At 44.7% G+C, this 17,855-nt stretch overlaps 2 protein-coding genes across 4 annotated transcripts in view; one reads left to right on the top strand and one right to left on the bottom strand.

The window, feature by feature from the left end:
- The first annotated feature begins 1,049 nt into the window (after nt 1-1,049).
- On the top strand, nt 1,050-13,239 carry degs2 (delta(4)-desaturase, sphingolipid 2). Its single transcript, XM_036542504.1, has 3 exons — nt 1,050-1,175; nt 9,851-10,593; nt 12,052-13,239. Exons 1-3 carry the CDS (start codon nt 1,094-1,096, stop codon nt 12,193-12,195), a joined length of 969 nt encoding a protein of 322 aa, XP_036398397.1. The 5' UTR covers nt 1,050-1,093; the 3' UTR covers nt 12,196-13,239.
- Nucleotides 13,240-17,380: 4,141 nt separating this feature from the next.
- evla (Enah/Vasp-like a) overlaps nt 17,381-17,855 on the bottom strand; it is a 52,811-nt gene continuing 52,336 nt past the window's right edge. For all 3 annotated transcript variants that reach the window (XM_036542083.1, XM_036542081.1, XM_036542082.1), the window contains one exon: nt 17,381-17,672. In XM_036542083.1, coding sequence (XP_036397976.1) covers nt 17,635-17,672 — 38 coding nt within the window. In that variant the 3' untranslated portion in view covers nt 17,381-17,634. The remainder of the gene's footprint in view (nt 17,673-17,855) is intronic.

Raw genomic sequence — 17,855 nt, 5'->3', positions numbered from 1 at the left:
CCCTCTCCTTAGACGTCACCGATGGAGCAAAATGGTAGGTCCATTAGATTGCAGGAGGGCTCTGCCTGTCCTGGATGCAGTCAGAATTCTCAGCTGTCACGGCAGAGTCCTCAATAGGAAGGAGGCCACACTTTGCAGTTTTACGTTTTACATTTATTCATATGGGAGATTCTTCTATCCAAAGCAAATTATAAGTGAGTGTTGTTAAGCAAGTGTTAAAGAAAATGATTATACTATGTTCTTTTAACATAGATTGAGCAAACTGCAATTAAAGGGTTAACTGTGTGATATAACTGGCAGGCAGCATCTGTTAAATCCATGAAAAGCATGAGGTGATGTAACCACTGGCTGTCATAATCCTGCTGCTGACAAACCTACACAAACTGGAGCGGAAAGTCTTGCAAGCTCATCTCCCTCGGCCCCCTGACAGCAGAAACATTCCTGGCTGCATTAGTCTCAGTTCTACACTCGATTTGCATCTAAACTGTTTCCCTGAACTCAGTGCATCCGAAAAATAACCACGAGAATAACATCCTGGCATGTCGTGGATTTCATCACTGCGATCTGAGGCTATAAAACAGCAGCGCCGTCAGTACATTACTTACCGAACCACTGGGTGGCGTGTTTTCCCCGCAAAGTGTCGGAATTTGACAGGAGCTCCCTATATTCCTCCATACGCCTTAAATTGCTACAGTAGATCACTTTATTGTCAACAAGGTGAGAATAGGTGAAAAAAAGGTCAACTATGAATCAACAGAAAAAATGAACATCGAGCGAAAACCCCTGATTCGGTTACTTATGATTCTAATATATCTCAAAATTACTGTCCTTTCTGAAAACAAACATCGACCCCATACAGCATTCAAATGAAATTTCCCTCCAATGGGAGAGAAGTCGGCAGTTAATTCCATGTGAGGCCAGCATGTTGCCGAATGCTGAGATCAGTGAATAGCAGGCCGTGCTGGATGAGGAGGAGCCAGGAGCGCTCGGTCACACCTGACACCCTCACCTTTCCGAGGGTGTGACCCGGGATCGTTGCGTGTGAGAGAGTAGTGCCGCATTTCTCTCGGCGCAGTAGGACGGGCGGATCGCGATGGGGCTTGACGGTGGAAGAGGGGACTTTGAATGGGTTTACAATGACCAACCGCACACATCGAGAAGAAAGGAAATACTAGGTAGGTCAACGATACTCACACTTTCTTCCCCCGCGGTTGTGTTGCGTATTGGCTACTTTTTACTGATTACTATTCTTCACAATACAGTACAAAGTAGTAGAGCAGCGATCAAAGACATCTCATTCCAATTTAAAAGCTGAACAGAAAGTTGAAAGATTTAAATGCGAACACGAGAAAAGATGATCAATGCGAACAAATGTCTATTTCCTCGCAAGCTGTCTCAAGGCTAAGCTGTTCATGTCTTACGTCGCACCTTAGAGCGCCGGTTTTTACAGTCGAGCCAGATACACCTGTTCTTCCATGAATAAGCACGACTGTCTGCGCATATCGCTAACTTACATAAATCTTAGGCAGGTAGTATTTCTTTGGCTCTGTATTTTTATACGCCAGAAAAAAACACAAAGAACGAACATTTTATTAGGAAACGGTCAAATGATTACTCTTCAACTGCATATTTTATTAGTTATAGTCCAGTTTTATACAAACGAGGATAGGTTCTTTGCTGATATCGGCTATAGTAGGGCCTATTTTTGAATAAAAATGCGGATATTATTTGTTCAGTGCAAGAACAATATAGCCCACTCGCGGGACCATTTCCAACAAATATTGTGGGTACGTTGGTGTTCACTTAACTTATCTTGAAAGACTTTTTAAAGATTTCTTCTCGGTAGCATTTGTAAGTACAGTAACATGTGTACCTAAATTTAAGCTTACTTTCATCCACATAAACTCACGAATTAGAGGTAAACAGAAATGCTCCACAAGATATGTCGGCTAAATTAAGAGAACGGAAAGAAAAGCCAGAAATCGGTCAGTAAAGATTTTCGAGAAAGGATTGTCAACAGAGGGCAGAACTTCTGTAGCATACACCTCCGGTTTTCCGGTTATTATTAGATGGGGCTGATCCCATGTGCACGCGGGGTGTAGCCGCCGTAAAAAAGTGCTTATCGTAATACTAAGAAACCCGCTTCAGTCAGCTCTCACTACCTCAGGGCGCCTCTTCAAACGCTCTCTATAGTAAATGTGCTCGTTCTTTCAATTGTCCCTAAATGGGTCAACTAACCCTAACACTAACCCTAACCCTAAGAGGGAAACCCGATGTGATGCCACACTGGATTCAGTGGGTATTGCCTCACATTCGTGGTTGGTCACTTGACCAGCTTCACTGTAAGCTTACAGTAATGAGAATACTGGTTTCCTTCTGTAGTTTTTGAACACTGAAATATGTTTTTTAAAAAAGGAAGAGAAAGAAAATAAAGTGTTCCTCTCCTTTGAGATTATGTCAGTGTCAGATTTCACGGAGGAATAACTGTGTCAGGTCTTTTGTTCGGGACTTCCAGAGGGAGTGTCGTACGCTGGATCGCTTCACTTTGGCTCATGAATAGGGACACACTTGGGGTTGTGTTTCCCAGTGGAGGGTCTCTGGGGGAAGATCATGAGTTGAGCTGTAATTGCACAGCCTTGCTTCAGCATGGAGCTGGGCAGCAGGTGTCACCCACTGGAGCTGAGGAACGTATTGTTCTAATCAATGATTCAGAAACCCTGTGGTGTGGGAGGCACGAAAACACAAAGGTTACAGAAGTGCAGTGCTTTCGTCAGCTCTCCATGCAGGACGTAGCAGCCAAACAGTGAAACACCTGAAACAAACGGAAGATAAACCGTTCATTATTATTATTATTATTATTATTATTATTATTATAGTAAAAATCATCACCTAATCAAATCCCCTAGAGGCATCTTCATGACATGCACAACATGTAAGCATGAAATTATAGAATAAAAAACAACAAGAACAAAGACAGCAAGAGGGCAATTTACAGAAATCTGAAATAATATTAAAACGTTTGAGTCTTTGTTCCAGATTAGGTTTTCCAGGTTTTCTGCTTTACTGAAATAAATGTTTATGGAATAAGATGGCTTTATGAATGACAGAGTCTTCTGTTGATTCTATTCAAAACATCCTTTGGCCATTTGCCAAGTGTGCTCTAATCAGCCATATTCCAGAGTGAATTTGGCACAGAGCCTGCTGAAGGGCACAGCCTGGATTGGAGCTTTCACCCATACTTTCTTCTTTTCAGGTAATGACTAATGACAGTTTCAAGAAGCAATCCATTATGTGTTAAGATTAAGGATAGGTTTGTACTGTTACTCTCTGTGCTAAGTGCATGGACGTGTCGTGAGCTGGGCTGGGGACAGGCAGAGAGGATGGAGGAGTCTTTACTGCGCACACACACACACACACACACACACACTCACACACACACACTCACACACACACTCACTCTTTACTGCGCGGCACACAGAGAGGGAATGCACTTTAAAGTCCCTGTCCTTCCCCCTCATGCTTTACACACCATCTCTATAATGCAAAGCTTAGCAGTGCTTCATTCTGGGCAGGAATTCACAGAACCATAAAAATCGGGCCTTCCTCCTCTGATGTAAGACAGTGGCAGTGAGCGCTCTGTGTGAGGATGGCAGGAGAGGTCCGGCTGGCTTGGCTTGGTGAGCTCAGAGCTGCGGTATGGAGCTCGGGGTGAGGACGGGTGGCTATAAGCAGCACAGTCCCTGGCTACCGCCATGATATCAGGAAGTAACTGCTTAAACATGCCAGGGCGGGTCTTTTTCTCATCCCCCTTTTTCCTGAATGGAATGGGACAAAGCCAGGCTTCAGGCAGACTCAGTTCACTTTTAGGTCTGGACGTTTTGTTGCCATCGGCGTCACAGATAGGAGTGTAAGGTCACTGTCTGACATGTAAACTGATGCCCTGCACACAGGAGGCACGTCTCTGACATGGAGACAGAGCTCAATAGCTGTACAATGGCAGGGGCACTGGAAAAGGCCTTGGGCGTGCTTGGTAACAGGACACACTCCCTCAAAGGGAAACACACTCACACTCATGCGCACATGCACGCACTCACTAACTCACTCACTCACACACACACTCTCACACACACACACACACACACACACACACACACACACACACGCTCACTCATTCACTCACACACACACACACACACACACACACACTCACTCATTCACTCACACACACACACACACTCATACACACACACACACACACGCTCACTCATTCACTCACACACACACACACACACACACGCTCACTCATTCACTCACACACACACACACACACACACACACGCTCACTCATTCACTCACACACACACACACACACACACACACACACACACACACACACACACTCTCACACACACACACACACACACACACACACACACACACACACACACACACACACACACACTCTCACACACACACACACACACTCTCACACACACACACACACACACACACACACGCTCACTCATACACTCTCACACACACACACACTCATACACTCTCACACACACACACACACACACACACACACACACACACACACACACACTCATACACTCTCACACACACACACACACTCACACTCACTCATTCACTCACTCACTCACTCACACTCATACACTCTCACACACACACACACACACTCACACTCACTCATTCACTCACTCACTCACTCACACACACACACACACACTCATACACTCTCACACACACACACACACTCACACTCACTCATTCACTCACTCACTCACTCACACACACACACACACACTCACACACTCTCTCTCACACACACATACACACACACACACACACTCCCTCAAAGGTAAACACACTCACACTCATGCGCACATGCACACACTCACTAACTCACTCACTCACTGACACACACACACACACTCACTTGCACACACACACTCACTCACTCACACACTCACTCACTCACTGACACACACACACTCACTCACTCACACACACACACTCACTCACTAACTCACTCACTCACTAACTCACTCATTCACTCACTCACTCACTCACATAAAGGCTGCCATAACAGTCACTCCGCTTTGTGTATAGTTGGGGGGGGGGGGTCAGTACTCGTTGCTGCTCAGTATGGTCCCCCCAGGGGAAAGTTAAATGCTGCAGTATATAAGACTGTCAGGCTGGTAGTACAGGTCATAACCCCCCCGTGCAGAGTGAGGCCAGGGTCTGCCATTTTCTCACTGTCTCTGTGTCACCCCGTGTTTTTGTTTAAAAGCAGACTGCCAGTGCTATGTTTTATGCAGATCGTAGTGTACAGCAGCTTGTTGCATGGTGGCAGGACCGGCAGCAGTGGGTTATGTGCTGGCGCGGTTGTGTCTGTGACACCTGCTGCTTGGCTCCAGGTGTCAGCTGTTTGTTCATTTCATTAAAGTGTGCCACTGCTGCCTCTAACGTTTCACACAAATGAATAGAGTTTCATTCGGATGGTGCTGAGGTGGAACTAGTTAGAGGCTATGATAACAGATAATATGCCATCAATTTATAATCTTGGCAGCTTCCTCTTGGCAGAGATAAAGAGGTTAACATAAGGGCTGGAAAGTTACTGCAGACAGGGGCTCCCACAGGTGTGAGACATTTCAAAGAGCATCTCTCATTTCAGCAAAGGTTAAAGACCTTCTGGATTACTACTGAGTTTTGGACATCAGCGGTGTTACTTATTCAGAGGAAATATGATTTTAATTGTTGTGGTGATTATTACATTTGCTTCTCACTCAAGTAAATTTAATTAATTTTAATGGTACGGATTTGTAATTTCCTTCAGGGAATAGAAACCATGTTTTCTCTGAATGGACCCGCTCGTCTTCCTGTTTCTGCCGTGCTGTGTCTGCTTCAGAGCCAGTTCTGCTTCCTGCTTCCTGTGCCGTAGCCGAAGGCCTGTGACTCAGAAGACACTGAAACATGAGCTCACCTCAGTGCTTTGCTTTGTTGGAGGATCACTGTGAAAGCGATTATGAAAATACGCACACCAGGAAGCCAGACTGCCAGCCTTATCTGTGCATCCGTCTGCAGTCTGCTGCACCCTTCTGTGGAAATTTATTCTATTTCACTCTGTGATTCTATATCATTAATGTCATTTCATTGTTGTCATCAGTCAGGCTGTAGGCTTCACTTCACCAGGCAGGATCTGGCTGTGAAGCCTCAAAAGTAACCCCATTCTCAGGCGGAAGTCATAACATGGGTACAACGTCAGAGAAAATTGTGAAAATGTTACACCTTAGCTGTTGGGCTCAGAATTGTTTTGGCTGTTGTGTGAGCTGTGGAGGAGGAATTTCTCCCTGATGCAGGCTTTGCACAGAGCAGCTCATCTTTATTTTTAAAACATACAGGTGCGGGAGGGATTTTACTGTGTTCAGTCACTTATGTTATTGAGACTGTGAAACTTTGGACACAATGAACTGAATGCTAAAAAACTATGTTTGATGAGTGATGAAACTGAGAGAGTGAAATGTTTATATTATGTTCTGCAGTGCATGTGCCAGTGCCTTTGTTTTATTAAATGAAACGGCATTTGAGCTGGAGTGTGGAGGTGAGATCAGTCGCTGTACCGGGCTGTGGGAGTGAGGTCACAGCAGTGAGCTCATGTGTGAAGCGGAGGTGGTGACTTCTGCAAGGAAACTCAGGGAGTTTGCTGTGGTTTTGGTCACTGATTCACACCTCAGTCAATATGCAATGTCAGGTGGTAACACTTCTAACTACCACAGTAACCCTACGTTCACACCGGGAGCGGCGAGAGCGTCAAAGTGACCAGAATTCATTCATTTTCTATGTGAGTCAGAGTCTCTCAGCGGCGAGCAGCGGCAGCGGCAGAGCAGTGACCGTTGGTGCCGCGTCTTCGGCAGTGTGGGCGTCAGAATAAAGTTGAAGTCTGGGCAACTTTATGGTAATTCGCTATGACGTGGTTCGGTGGCAACCAGTTGGAATGCGGCCCCTTCAAATAACGTTTGCAAGACCAAGCATTCCGAACGAACTTGTAGCCACCCATTTCATCTATGTCAGAACGTCCACTTCTTTGACAGCGTTGTTGGCAGGGCAGCCAGAGCAAATTTTGACGCTTTCGCTGCTCCCGGTGTGAACATAGGGTCAGAGGATATCCCTGAGAAGTATTCCTGCAATGGAACTATATTACACATTTGTAGCATTAACTGTGTGTGCATGTGTGGTGTGTGTTTAGGACAGATACCTCTGAACCCCTAGCAACGCTGAGATGACTTGTTTTATTGTTTGTAATATGCAGCTGAAAAGGTCAATGTTCAACTGTCACCATGTAATTACTGCCTTTAAATACTGCAGAGAATCAGTCCGCTGTTGGGGAGGGCAGTGAAACAGAACAGCAGCAGGGTGGGGCAGAGCCTGTGTCTGTGTCTCCCACAGGCAGGGCCTTCCCGACAGGCCCCCCTCCCCCCGACACCCCCCCCCCCCCCCCCCACAAACACACACACACACCCTCCTGCAGGCTCACATCGAGCTCACATGATCATATGACCAACCATGTTGCAGATAAGATCATTCTAAGAGGAAGAACTAGGAGAACAGTTTTGATTTTATGCAACTTGAGACAACTGACACTGGTGTGACAACAGACTCATGACTGCATAGATGCAACAAGCTCCACAGCTGACCTGTATTTTTTGCAATACCTTTTCCTGGTTATTTTACACACAACTCATATATACTTACTTGCTTATATACTATATCTCCAATAAACAGCTATAGTCAGTTCTTTAGACAGAACTGCCAGCAGGTAATTTAATTTTCTTATTCATTTCATCAATTACTCCCACAGGAAAGAGCATTATGTAAAGGGAGACCAAAAACACACAGAACTAATATCTCTATGAAATCCCATCCCATAAGCTGCTAGAAACAGCATCCAGCTTCCAGGTGGATAATCTAGTTCCTAACAGTGTTGTTTAAAATGTAATTAGACACCAGCCTACAGCCCTTTGTAAAAGACCCAATATAACAAACTGCAATGCGCACACACTTTGTTTTGCTCAGTCCTGGACATTCTGCTGCTGCTTAGCAGGAAGGCACCATGCGATTAAATGCAAATTTACATTTTATATTTGCATGTTCTGTAGCCAGGGGTAGACAAAAAAGCTGATACCTCGTAGATCACAAAAAAACAGGACAACTTTCACACATAACGTCCGAATGATAAACGCAGTTTAAAGACTGCATAATTTTCAGAAAATTACACATTAGCCCAACAGCATATATATCACCCAAAGGATTAAATGTAAACCTGATAAACATAATACAAATTCATAATTTGTTTTATCCATATTTGTGCTCGTTGTATGTATGCCCTCCTGGAGGGTTCTTGACTTCTCCCACAGAGAAAGCCCATTGGGCGAGTGCTTAGTGGGCTGGTCAAAATCTCCGTTGACTCAGTTAATCGTTATGTCACTTTTTATTTATTTTATTTTTCATTCTCTGCAGGTGTGAATTATCTTGTTGCAATATCCATTATGTGGTGAGGACAAGACTTGGGAAACAGTAAAATTATTCTTGGTTGTGAAAGCAGCGTTGAACGGGAGGATTACAAAACTGGGTGAAACCCTCACAAGTGTGATTTGTATGTTTATATGGACAGCTGGAGACGGTTCAGTAGGAAAAGTATCAGCACCAGTTATCACCGTGTTCTTCACCACACCTCTGTGTTCAAAGTCAATTCATAAACCACTGACTTCATTTGAAATTTAAGCTGCAGACATGCTGGTTCTCTTTCTCTATTGATTTTAAGAACATTTCATGTTCACTGTATGTTTGTTTTTATACGGCACATACGTGTGTGGTCACCACGTGGTTAGACTTAACTTTAATTTTAATAACATGAAAAGTAAATATTTCCATAAAGAAATGCCATCTCACCTTCTACCATAAATACTCCCATAAAAAACAGCCATGTTGGCTCCTATCTAATAAACGCTGCCATTAAAGGCAGCCATGTTGGCTCCTATCTAATAAACGCTGCCATAAAGGCAGCCATGTTGGCTCCTATCTAATAAACGCTGCCATAAAGGCAGCCATGTTGGCTCCCCTGGCTTGGTGGGTTGTTATTGTGTGCAGGTGTGTGGATGGTGCTGGAGAATTCCCATGGTGACACATCTGAAGTCCGCCAAACACAGTCTAAAAACAACATGCAGCAAAACAATACCCCAGCCAATTAAACCAGGCAAAGCTGATCTGCTCTGCCCCCTGGGGAGGCCAGGGGACTTTCCTCGAGTTTCCGTAATTACTGCATTACAGCGGCCTGTCTGTCACGCTGTCCTCTGCTTTGTCTGTACAGCTGTTACCAGCAGCAACGTCATCAACATCAGACCTGCAGCCTCTCTGAGTATGACTGATACCGCAGCCTGAGAGACACACGTTAACTGTGTCATTAACCTTCAGGAGCTGAACCGCTGAGCAGGGGAGTTACTGATTAATACCATGTGTAATAAAGTGAAGGAGCGCTCAGTGTCAGTTGAGCAAGAGTCTTTCTCTCTTGCTTTTTACTACTATTCGTTCATCTAAGGCAGATCATATCGGCCAGAAAATGTCATGGTTTCCTGTAGCCTCAAGGCCTTACCTTTGGCTAGTAAGAAGCACAGCTGATACTCGGGGTAATGAATCTACCATGTTTTTTTCCCCATGTTCATTACATATGTATTATATATATGCACATGCACACAGGACTTTAGTTACTGTACTTAGATAAGGCAGTTTCCAGGAGAGCTAAAGCCATTGTGTGGGTGTGTTTCCCCAGCTAAGTATCCACAGATCAAGTCCCTGATGGGCCCAGACCCGCAGCTGAAGTGGATCGTCTCCGGGATGGTGCTGACCCAGCTGCTAGCCTGCTATCTCGTGCATGACCTCTCGTGGAAGTGGGTCGTCTTTTGGGCCTACGGCTTCGGCGGCTGCATCAACCACTCGCTGACGCTGGCCATCCATGACATCTCGCACAACGTGGCCTTTGGCAACAAGCAGGCCCGTTGGAACCGCTGGTTCGCCATGTTCGCTAACCTGCCCATCGGCCTGCCCTACTCTGCCTCCTTCAAGAAGTACCACATTGACCACCACCGCTACCTGGGTGGGGACGGACTGGACGTGGACGTGCCCACCGACATGGAGGGCTGGTTCTTCTGCACCCCCCTGCGCAAAGTGCTCTGGCTCTTCCTCCAGCCCTTCTTCTATGCCCTGCGCCCCCTGGTGGTCAACCCCAAGCCAGTGTCCAGGCTGGAGGTGCTGAATGCAGTGGTGCAGTTTGTGGCTGACATCCTGTTGTACTCCCTGTGGGGGCTGAAGCCGGTGCTGTACCTGATCCTGGGCTCCATCCTGTGCATGGGCCTGCACCCCATCTCCGGCCACTTCATCGCTGAGCACTACATGTTCCTGAAGGGCCACGAGACCTACTCTTACTACGGCCCCCTGAACCTCATCACCTTCAACGTGGGCTACCACATGGAGCACCATGACTTTCCCAGCATTCCGGGCAGCAAGCTGCCGCTGGTGAGTCCTCCCTGCTGCACACACACTGATCCAGGGTCAGCCAGCCCAACCCTGTTTACATTAAGGGTTTTGTGCTCACCATGTAATTCATGTTGTTGGATTGAACAAAACTGACTGACCAACTCAGCGAGTGATTTAAGATTAGTGCAGATCAGTGGAATTGCCTGCTCTCTGGCTCCGCAGGTGAAGAGGGAAAGGCAGCGATACACGGTGTGATAAACAGTGTGATACAGAGCCTATCAGGAAAACCGCCCACAAAAGGCAAACATTCACCTTTCGCTCTGGCACAATAACCTCTGCAAACATCTGCTGCTTTCAGGGGGGTCTCTTTGTCCTTTCCTGTGCCAATATTGATTTTTGTGGTTGACACGGTGTTCAGTGAATGACACTCCCAGCAGGAATTCTTCAGCTCTCAGAATCAAGGTGTTGGGGTGCAGACACTGCTCATGTCTCTGTATCTCAGCAATTGTGAAATCTGTACAGAAAGCTGCCTTCCTCATCCTAGCATTACCTCCTCACCTTCCTCATCCTCATTGCTACAGCCTCACAGTCCTTTTTGTTGATAGGCATATGCTCCTGTTGTCAGTTGCATAGAAACGCACCTCACACCTCACACAAACATAGCACCTAACACCCAAGACAAACATTCCCTGTGGACTCTTACAACTTGTGTTTTTCCCATGAAACATTGATATACAAATTAAACTTAATGGAGTGGTAATATGATTCCAGCAGAGCTTGAATATTTTTATAAACAAATTTACAACACACCGTGAACACCATTTTTCCACCCTCATGTGTTTGTATGTGTGGTTGATGTGGTGAGTGAAGAATTTTGTCCTTCAAACCCGTAATTCCTCCACCGTAAGCTGTGTGAGGAGAGGTAAGGCCATGAGGCAGGCGTACATAACACACTCTCTTACCCTTCTACACACTGCACTGGCTACTGGGCATTCTACTATTTTGACTATTTAAAAATATAATTCCATATCTGAAGATATGTTAGGTTACATTTTAATAAGGGCTGAATCACAGATAGTTATTAACTGAGTAAGAGGACAGTGGAACCCTGACATGCGCAGTGACTGCACTCTCGTGTCTGACTGCGCTCTCGTGTCTGACTGCACTCTCGTGTCTGACTGCGCTCTCGTGTCTGACTGCGCTCTCGTGTGTCTGTGGCTGTGCAGGGTCTGACTGCGCTCTCGTGTCTGACTGCGCTCTCGTGTGTCTGTGGCTGTGCAGGGTCTGACTGCGCTCTCGTGTCTGACTGCGCTCTCGTGTGTCTGTGGCTGTGCAGGGTCTGACTGCGCTCTCGTGTCTGACTGCGCTCTCGTGTGCCTGTGGCTGTGCAGGGTCTGACTGCGCTCTCGTGTGTCTGTGGCTGTGCAGGGTCTGACTGCGCTCTCGTGTGTCTGTGGCTGTGCAGGGTCTGACTGCGCTCTCGTGTGTCTGTGGCAGGTGCGGAAGATTGCGCCGGAGTTCTACGACCCGCTGCCTCAGCACACTTCCTGGGTACGCGTGCTGTGGGACTTCGTGTTTGACGACAGCATCGGGCCCTACGCCCGAATCAAGCGCCAGTACAAGCTGGCAAAGCAGGAGTGAAGATCCCAGCAGCGCTGCTGGATTTCAGGACTTCAGCAGGTCAAATTTCTGCATTCAAGTGTGAGACTGAGACGCAAATCTCTGCGCTGGGCAGAGGGACGCCACCCAGCCAGAACCACAGCCATGGGCACAGTGGGGCCTTCAAAAAGCATCAGAAACCATGAGTGACTTCCTGCATTAATCACTGACGGATTCAAATCCCTGTGAGCGCATGATGTCAGTCATTGATGTAACAAGTCACTCATTAACTCATTTAGCCAGTCCTGAGGTAATTTTAGCACTTAGAGAAGCCCCGATTTTCCCAGATCAGAGCTGGACACTTTATTCTGGAGTCTGTGTGTGTGCTGCTCTTTCAGAAAAAACTCAGCCACCCCTCGCCTGAATCTGCCATCCACACGACCTGTCCCCGAAGGCCACATTACGTGCATATGTGCAGCATTGATCCTCAGTTAGAAAGTGCCTCACACTCATGTGATGTGCGGTGTCTGGCAGTTCATTTATTTAGATATTATGCCTACTTGCTATACAGACAGGCTGATTACCAGGCAGAGGGAATCATAGTGGAGCTGTAATCACTTGGTTACTGAGACTAAACACCCAAGATGACTATGGACCAAAGCATTAATGAGACCATGTCAGGGACAAACTTGTGTTAATCTACACTGTGCAACCCCATCCAAGCTGAGCCCAAAGGGAATACATCTTTCTATTAATAAGGGGAGGCTTTTTACACAAACCCTCAAAGCTGATCATGTTTTCCTCCTTATTCTCCAAGATTAAAATATATATTTAATTTAAGAGAAATCATTATAGTGCTGAGACAGGTGAGAAGTGTGATGCAGCAGTAGTTTCTAATGAAGACTGCAATGTTTGAGAGCACACTGCTGACACTTAGGACTTTTCTGTTTTCCAATAAATTCAGTTTTTTTTTTTTTCCAGTGTTGCTGTGATAATATTTAGTGTTTTAAACTAATGTGTAATGTATCTATTACTTTTGAAACCTGAATTGAATAGGTATCCAAAATATACAGCACTAATTATCAGACACCCAAGATTGCTTTTTATTTGTTTTTATTATGTCCTTTTTGCTTGAATGTGTAAACTATTGCAATTGATGTACAGTCTTAGTACAATAAGATTAATAAACCTGATCAAACTATTTGCAGCTGTTGTAAGTTTTAGTATAAAAATTTTTGTAATAAGCAGAAAAATGACGTTGCAATGTCAAAAAAAGTTATAAATAGAGATTAATAGAACGAGAGCGTCATCTGTACATTATAGTAGAAGACTTGGCGTTTCTCTTTCATTTCACTTTCCATAATGGAAACCCAACACAGCAGTGTTTTTCCTGTATGAGGTGGTGTCGCGTAGCTGCATTGCTATTCAATATTCGGATTGCCAACACTTTCAATGTAGAATATAACAGCTTTGGATGCGCGAATGGCCGAAAGATGCTGATTTCACTGTGAAATGCAGGTTCCGCTGTAACCTTTCAGCCGCGCTGGCCCTGGAAAATGCCATTACGGACTGGCAACTTGCTAACCAACCTGCAAGATTAGCCAGTTCGCTAAAGTAATAACTTAAGCAAGATTTCATTGAGCTAGCTAGCCGTCTAACGGCTGCCTGGACGGTTATGAAACTGAGCGTTAATCCGGCCTGGAGGGCGCAGCAGCGTCGTGTCGCTCAGCGGCCGGTGATCGGTGATCGTTTCCGCTCTCTAACGCCCGGCGCTGCACTGCTGCCAAACAAGCGCTTATAAAGACATCCAAAGCTACTTTTTGTGCGCTTGCAAACTGTTGTTTTACCGACCAATGGCTAGACGGCTAGCCTAGCTAACCAAGTTAAAATTGCGAGCAAGCTGTGTTTGAATATCAGGCAGGTGTCAAATAAGAGTAACTGGTAGGAAAAACCCCTTCCAGTCTGGGCTGAATAGACCGGGGACTCCCTCCATACCCGCACAATAATTTACCAAGTTGCGTAACCAAAATATTCCGTTTCCTAATACTTTCAGAAAGTAAATTCCAGTGCCCAATAAAGAAAAAATATACTTCTCAAGAGTCTGATGTAATTGGTTTATTGTATATGTGCGCAAATCACATACAGTAAACCGGGCTTGTCCGCGGAGCATTAATGTCATCAGTCATATCCCCAAGCTGTCCCCCCAAGCAGCCCCCCCACCCCCAAGCAGTAAACCCAATCCCCAAATGCATCTCCCTTTTTATGCTTATTCCCTTAGCTCCTCCTGGAGCTTAGACTCAGACCCCCTCTTTCAGTTTCATAACATTTTCTGTACACTACTGTTTCCAAGATCACACCTATCAAATTAAAAGCCTTTATCAAATTACCCCGCCTAGGCTGTACACTATTATCTCCAAGACCGTGCATATCTAATCTATAAAAAATAACTATCCCTTCTTGACCTGCTCTGCCTTGGCCATACTCCATAAAGAATCCCTGTTTGCGACCCCCCTTTTTAGAGTCCAACTCTTTTATCTTACACTCAGGGTCCATCCTCCGAACAGCGCTCGAATAGTGTCCAACTCTCATAAACAGCTCCACAACAGGCCATACTTGGCATATAGGTATCTCACAGATGCATACCCTCCCCACAGTCTCCTGTACTCTTTTGGATAATAGGATACATTATTATTTATTTAAGGCTTATAGTGTTAGGTTGTTTAAGAGTTAGCTGTTTAGAGTAAATGGCTGATATGTCAATAACGTCAGTTAATATATCAATAACTGCGGTTAAAATAAAAAAACTAACATCTATTGGCAATGCTTAAGACGTTTGTTGGCAATAATTTATCTCCACCAAGTAACACGCTTAATCGTACCATGTCAAGCTCTGCTTTTCTCTGATGAGGTGAAAGTGGCAATGCTTACAATTTAAACATGGGGTATACACTTAATCAGAAATTTTCCACCACATAACTTCCGTTCAACTCTCATTAGGTTAACGTTTAACACAAAATTCCCATAAACAGTGTTTTGATCTCCCCACTTATCACTTTGGAAATAAATCCAAAATTCAAACAGGCGTGGTTATATTTAATGTCTGCTCAGGGGAGCCTTACCCTGTTTTGCAAAAGTTCTTTCCGAAAAGCGGAATCGCGCTTTCATCGCGCCCTGAAGCTACGGCGAACTTCCACCTGCGGCCGGAGCTGCGGTCGCTCCGCACAGCGCGTCCCCTCCAGCAACGGAGTGTAAAAGAAGTACGCAGGAGTTTAAATGCATAGTCGTAAGATAATTCATTTATTGTTTTGACGTGATTTTAATTTGTTCTATTCAAAGAGTTCTAAAAACTCTAGATCTCACTGTTGCCTAATTACACTCATTCATAAACTACTTGCATGCCAGTATTCCCTGAGGGGCATTCCAACGATAGCTGGCTGTGTCCCAAACTGATGATTAGTTATGACTTATTGAAATATAGCTCATGAATCAACATTTTGTAAATTTTCCTAATTCTGTTACACAATGAACACCGGCATCACAAACTAAACACGTGGTACTAAGGGACACCCGGGCCAGAGCTGCAGAGCCAATGCGGCAGAGGTGGAAAACCCCGGCTTCAGAAAGTAAAAGTCCTGCCACGTATTTGTTCCACCCATGCACTACACCAGCTGTATTTAATTAGCACAACTCTTCAGCCAGGTAGAGGAGCTAATTAGTGAAATCACCTTGTTTAGTGAATGGCTAGAACAAATACATGGCAGGACTTTTACTTTCTGAAGCCGGGGTTTTCCACCTCTGCAATGCGGCTATAACGCCTCACTTCTGATGGTGAATCACGCACTCCGGTCCGCAAAATGCGTAACATACCTTGCTGAACATGTTTGACAGGGAAACCTGTATGTTAGTCGGTAGTTATGGCAGGTCGCTTCATCACAACAAGCTGCCAGCACTGGCTACGCTTCGGCACTTTGCGAGGGTTGCTGGGCTGTTATTCCTGTCAGGTAAACCAACCTGACAGTTCTTGCAGTAGGCCTACACTCAGCAGGTGATTTGTTAATTTTTAACAGGGGGGGGATGGCAGATACACATGCAGCACTCTCTCTGCTACTAACTAGGGGATGGAGAGGGAGAATGGCAGGTTAACAAGGGGATGCATTTTGGTCATTTTGCTAACAAAGGGGATAGCATCACCCTCAAATCGCCTACTGAATACACTAATGCTTGCATTCCTACGTATGTTCATAATAACCACTATTTTTATTTTTCAAAACACAATTTTTGCTGGATTTTTAATTATAACGAATTCCATTTTATAACACCTTTTTAAAATCCCCTAGATGTGAAGCCAATAATTTCACCAGAGTGTGAAATGTCAACAGCAGAGGCGCATATTTCAGACGTGTTTGACGATGTGTGAGGGGTTGGCTCGGTATTCTGCTACTCACGACGCAGTTTCTTCTCCGCCTCCATGCCTCCCAGTCTGTCATTTCAGGACTTGCTCAATACTGCCCCCTTATGGCAGCAGCGAGAGAGAAGCAGCCCATTGGAGACTTCGGTTCTTATATGAAAAGTCATTACAAAATTCCAGAAAAAAACATGATTTAAAAATGAAATTGTGATATTAACAGACAGATACACCGTAAAAGACCACCTCAAACACAGGAGACATTGTTCACTGTTTTATTTAAATTAATTTAAAATTTAGTGGATTTCTTTCATGTCTTTTTTTTTTTTGAAAACCAGGAAGCACTTGGTCAAAAAGGGATATAATAAAACGAACAATACTTCACCATATCCTTGCAGCCAATAAACATTTTATTAACAACATGATCACAAATAACTCTGGTGTATCAATGTTTTGTTTATAAGGTTGCAATATTCAAAAAGCAACAGTTTCTCTTCCACTACTAGTTCAGGTTCAAACTTTGAAAATGATTCCAGTGATTTCATACATCCGTGTTGGCAAAAGGATAAAAAGCTCTTTAAAAAAATGATACTGTACTGAGGTCAGGTGACTATAAAGCAAACTGCATGTGCTTATAACTGTATTTTCAACAACCAAAGGAAAAAATACCAATATAAAATATAAAAGGCTGACATAAAATGGTGTGCAACGTTTGTCTGAAAAATTATATATAGCGAGAATAATTATATTATTAATAATAATTAACAAAAAGTAAAACAAGAAAATCCTAGAAAACAATTTATAACTTCAGTTTAATCAAAATTCCTTTAAGACTTTTAACAGACTGAGAGCTGGATCTCTAAATGTACAGAGAGAAAAAAATTGAATTTAGACAAATCAGTGCGAGTGTCCTCCATTTTTCTGCCCCCCCCGGAACTAACGTTCACACAACGCTCCTGTAACGGCGTGGCAATGCTGCCGTGGTGTCACAGTAATGTTGAGAGAAGGTTGCTGGTTAGCAGGCCCCCCCGCCGCCCGAGGGCCAGCCCTTCCTCCTGTGTCTTGCTTCAGAGAGATTATGTCGTGCTAATTCTACTCAGTTCATGTCTAATGGCTGCAAGAAAAGACAAAACAAGGGCCTCATGTCACATGCCTCTTTCTAAACCGCTAACACAAACTATTCTGTATTCTGCTGATGTTCAGTGTTAAAGCAGAACTATCCTCACAGCAGTGCTCCAGTAATGCTAAGAAGTATCATATCATATCATATCATTTCATAGCATCGTTTTCTGTGTAG

Source organism: Megalops cyprinoides, chromosome 12 (genome assembly GCF_013368585.1).
Source record: "Megalops cyprinoides isolate fMegCyp1 chromosome 12, fMegCyp1.pri, whole genome shotgun sequence".
In the NCBI taxonomy this organism is placed as follows: domain Eukaryota; kingdom Metazoa; phylum Chordata; class Actinopteri; order Elopiformes; family Megalopidae; genus Megalops; species Megalops cyprinoides.
The sequence above is the reverse complement of the archived record's forward strand: the minus strand, read 5'-3'. Positions and strand labels throughout refer to the sequence as shown.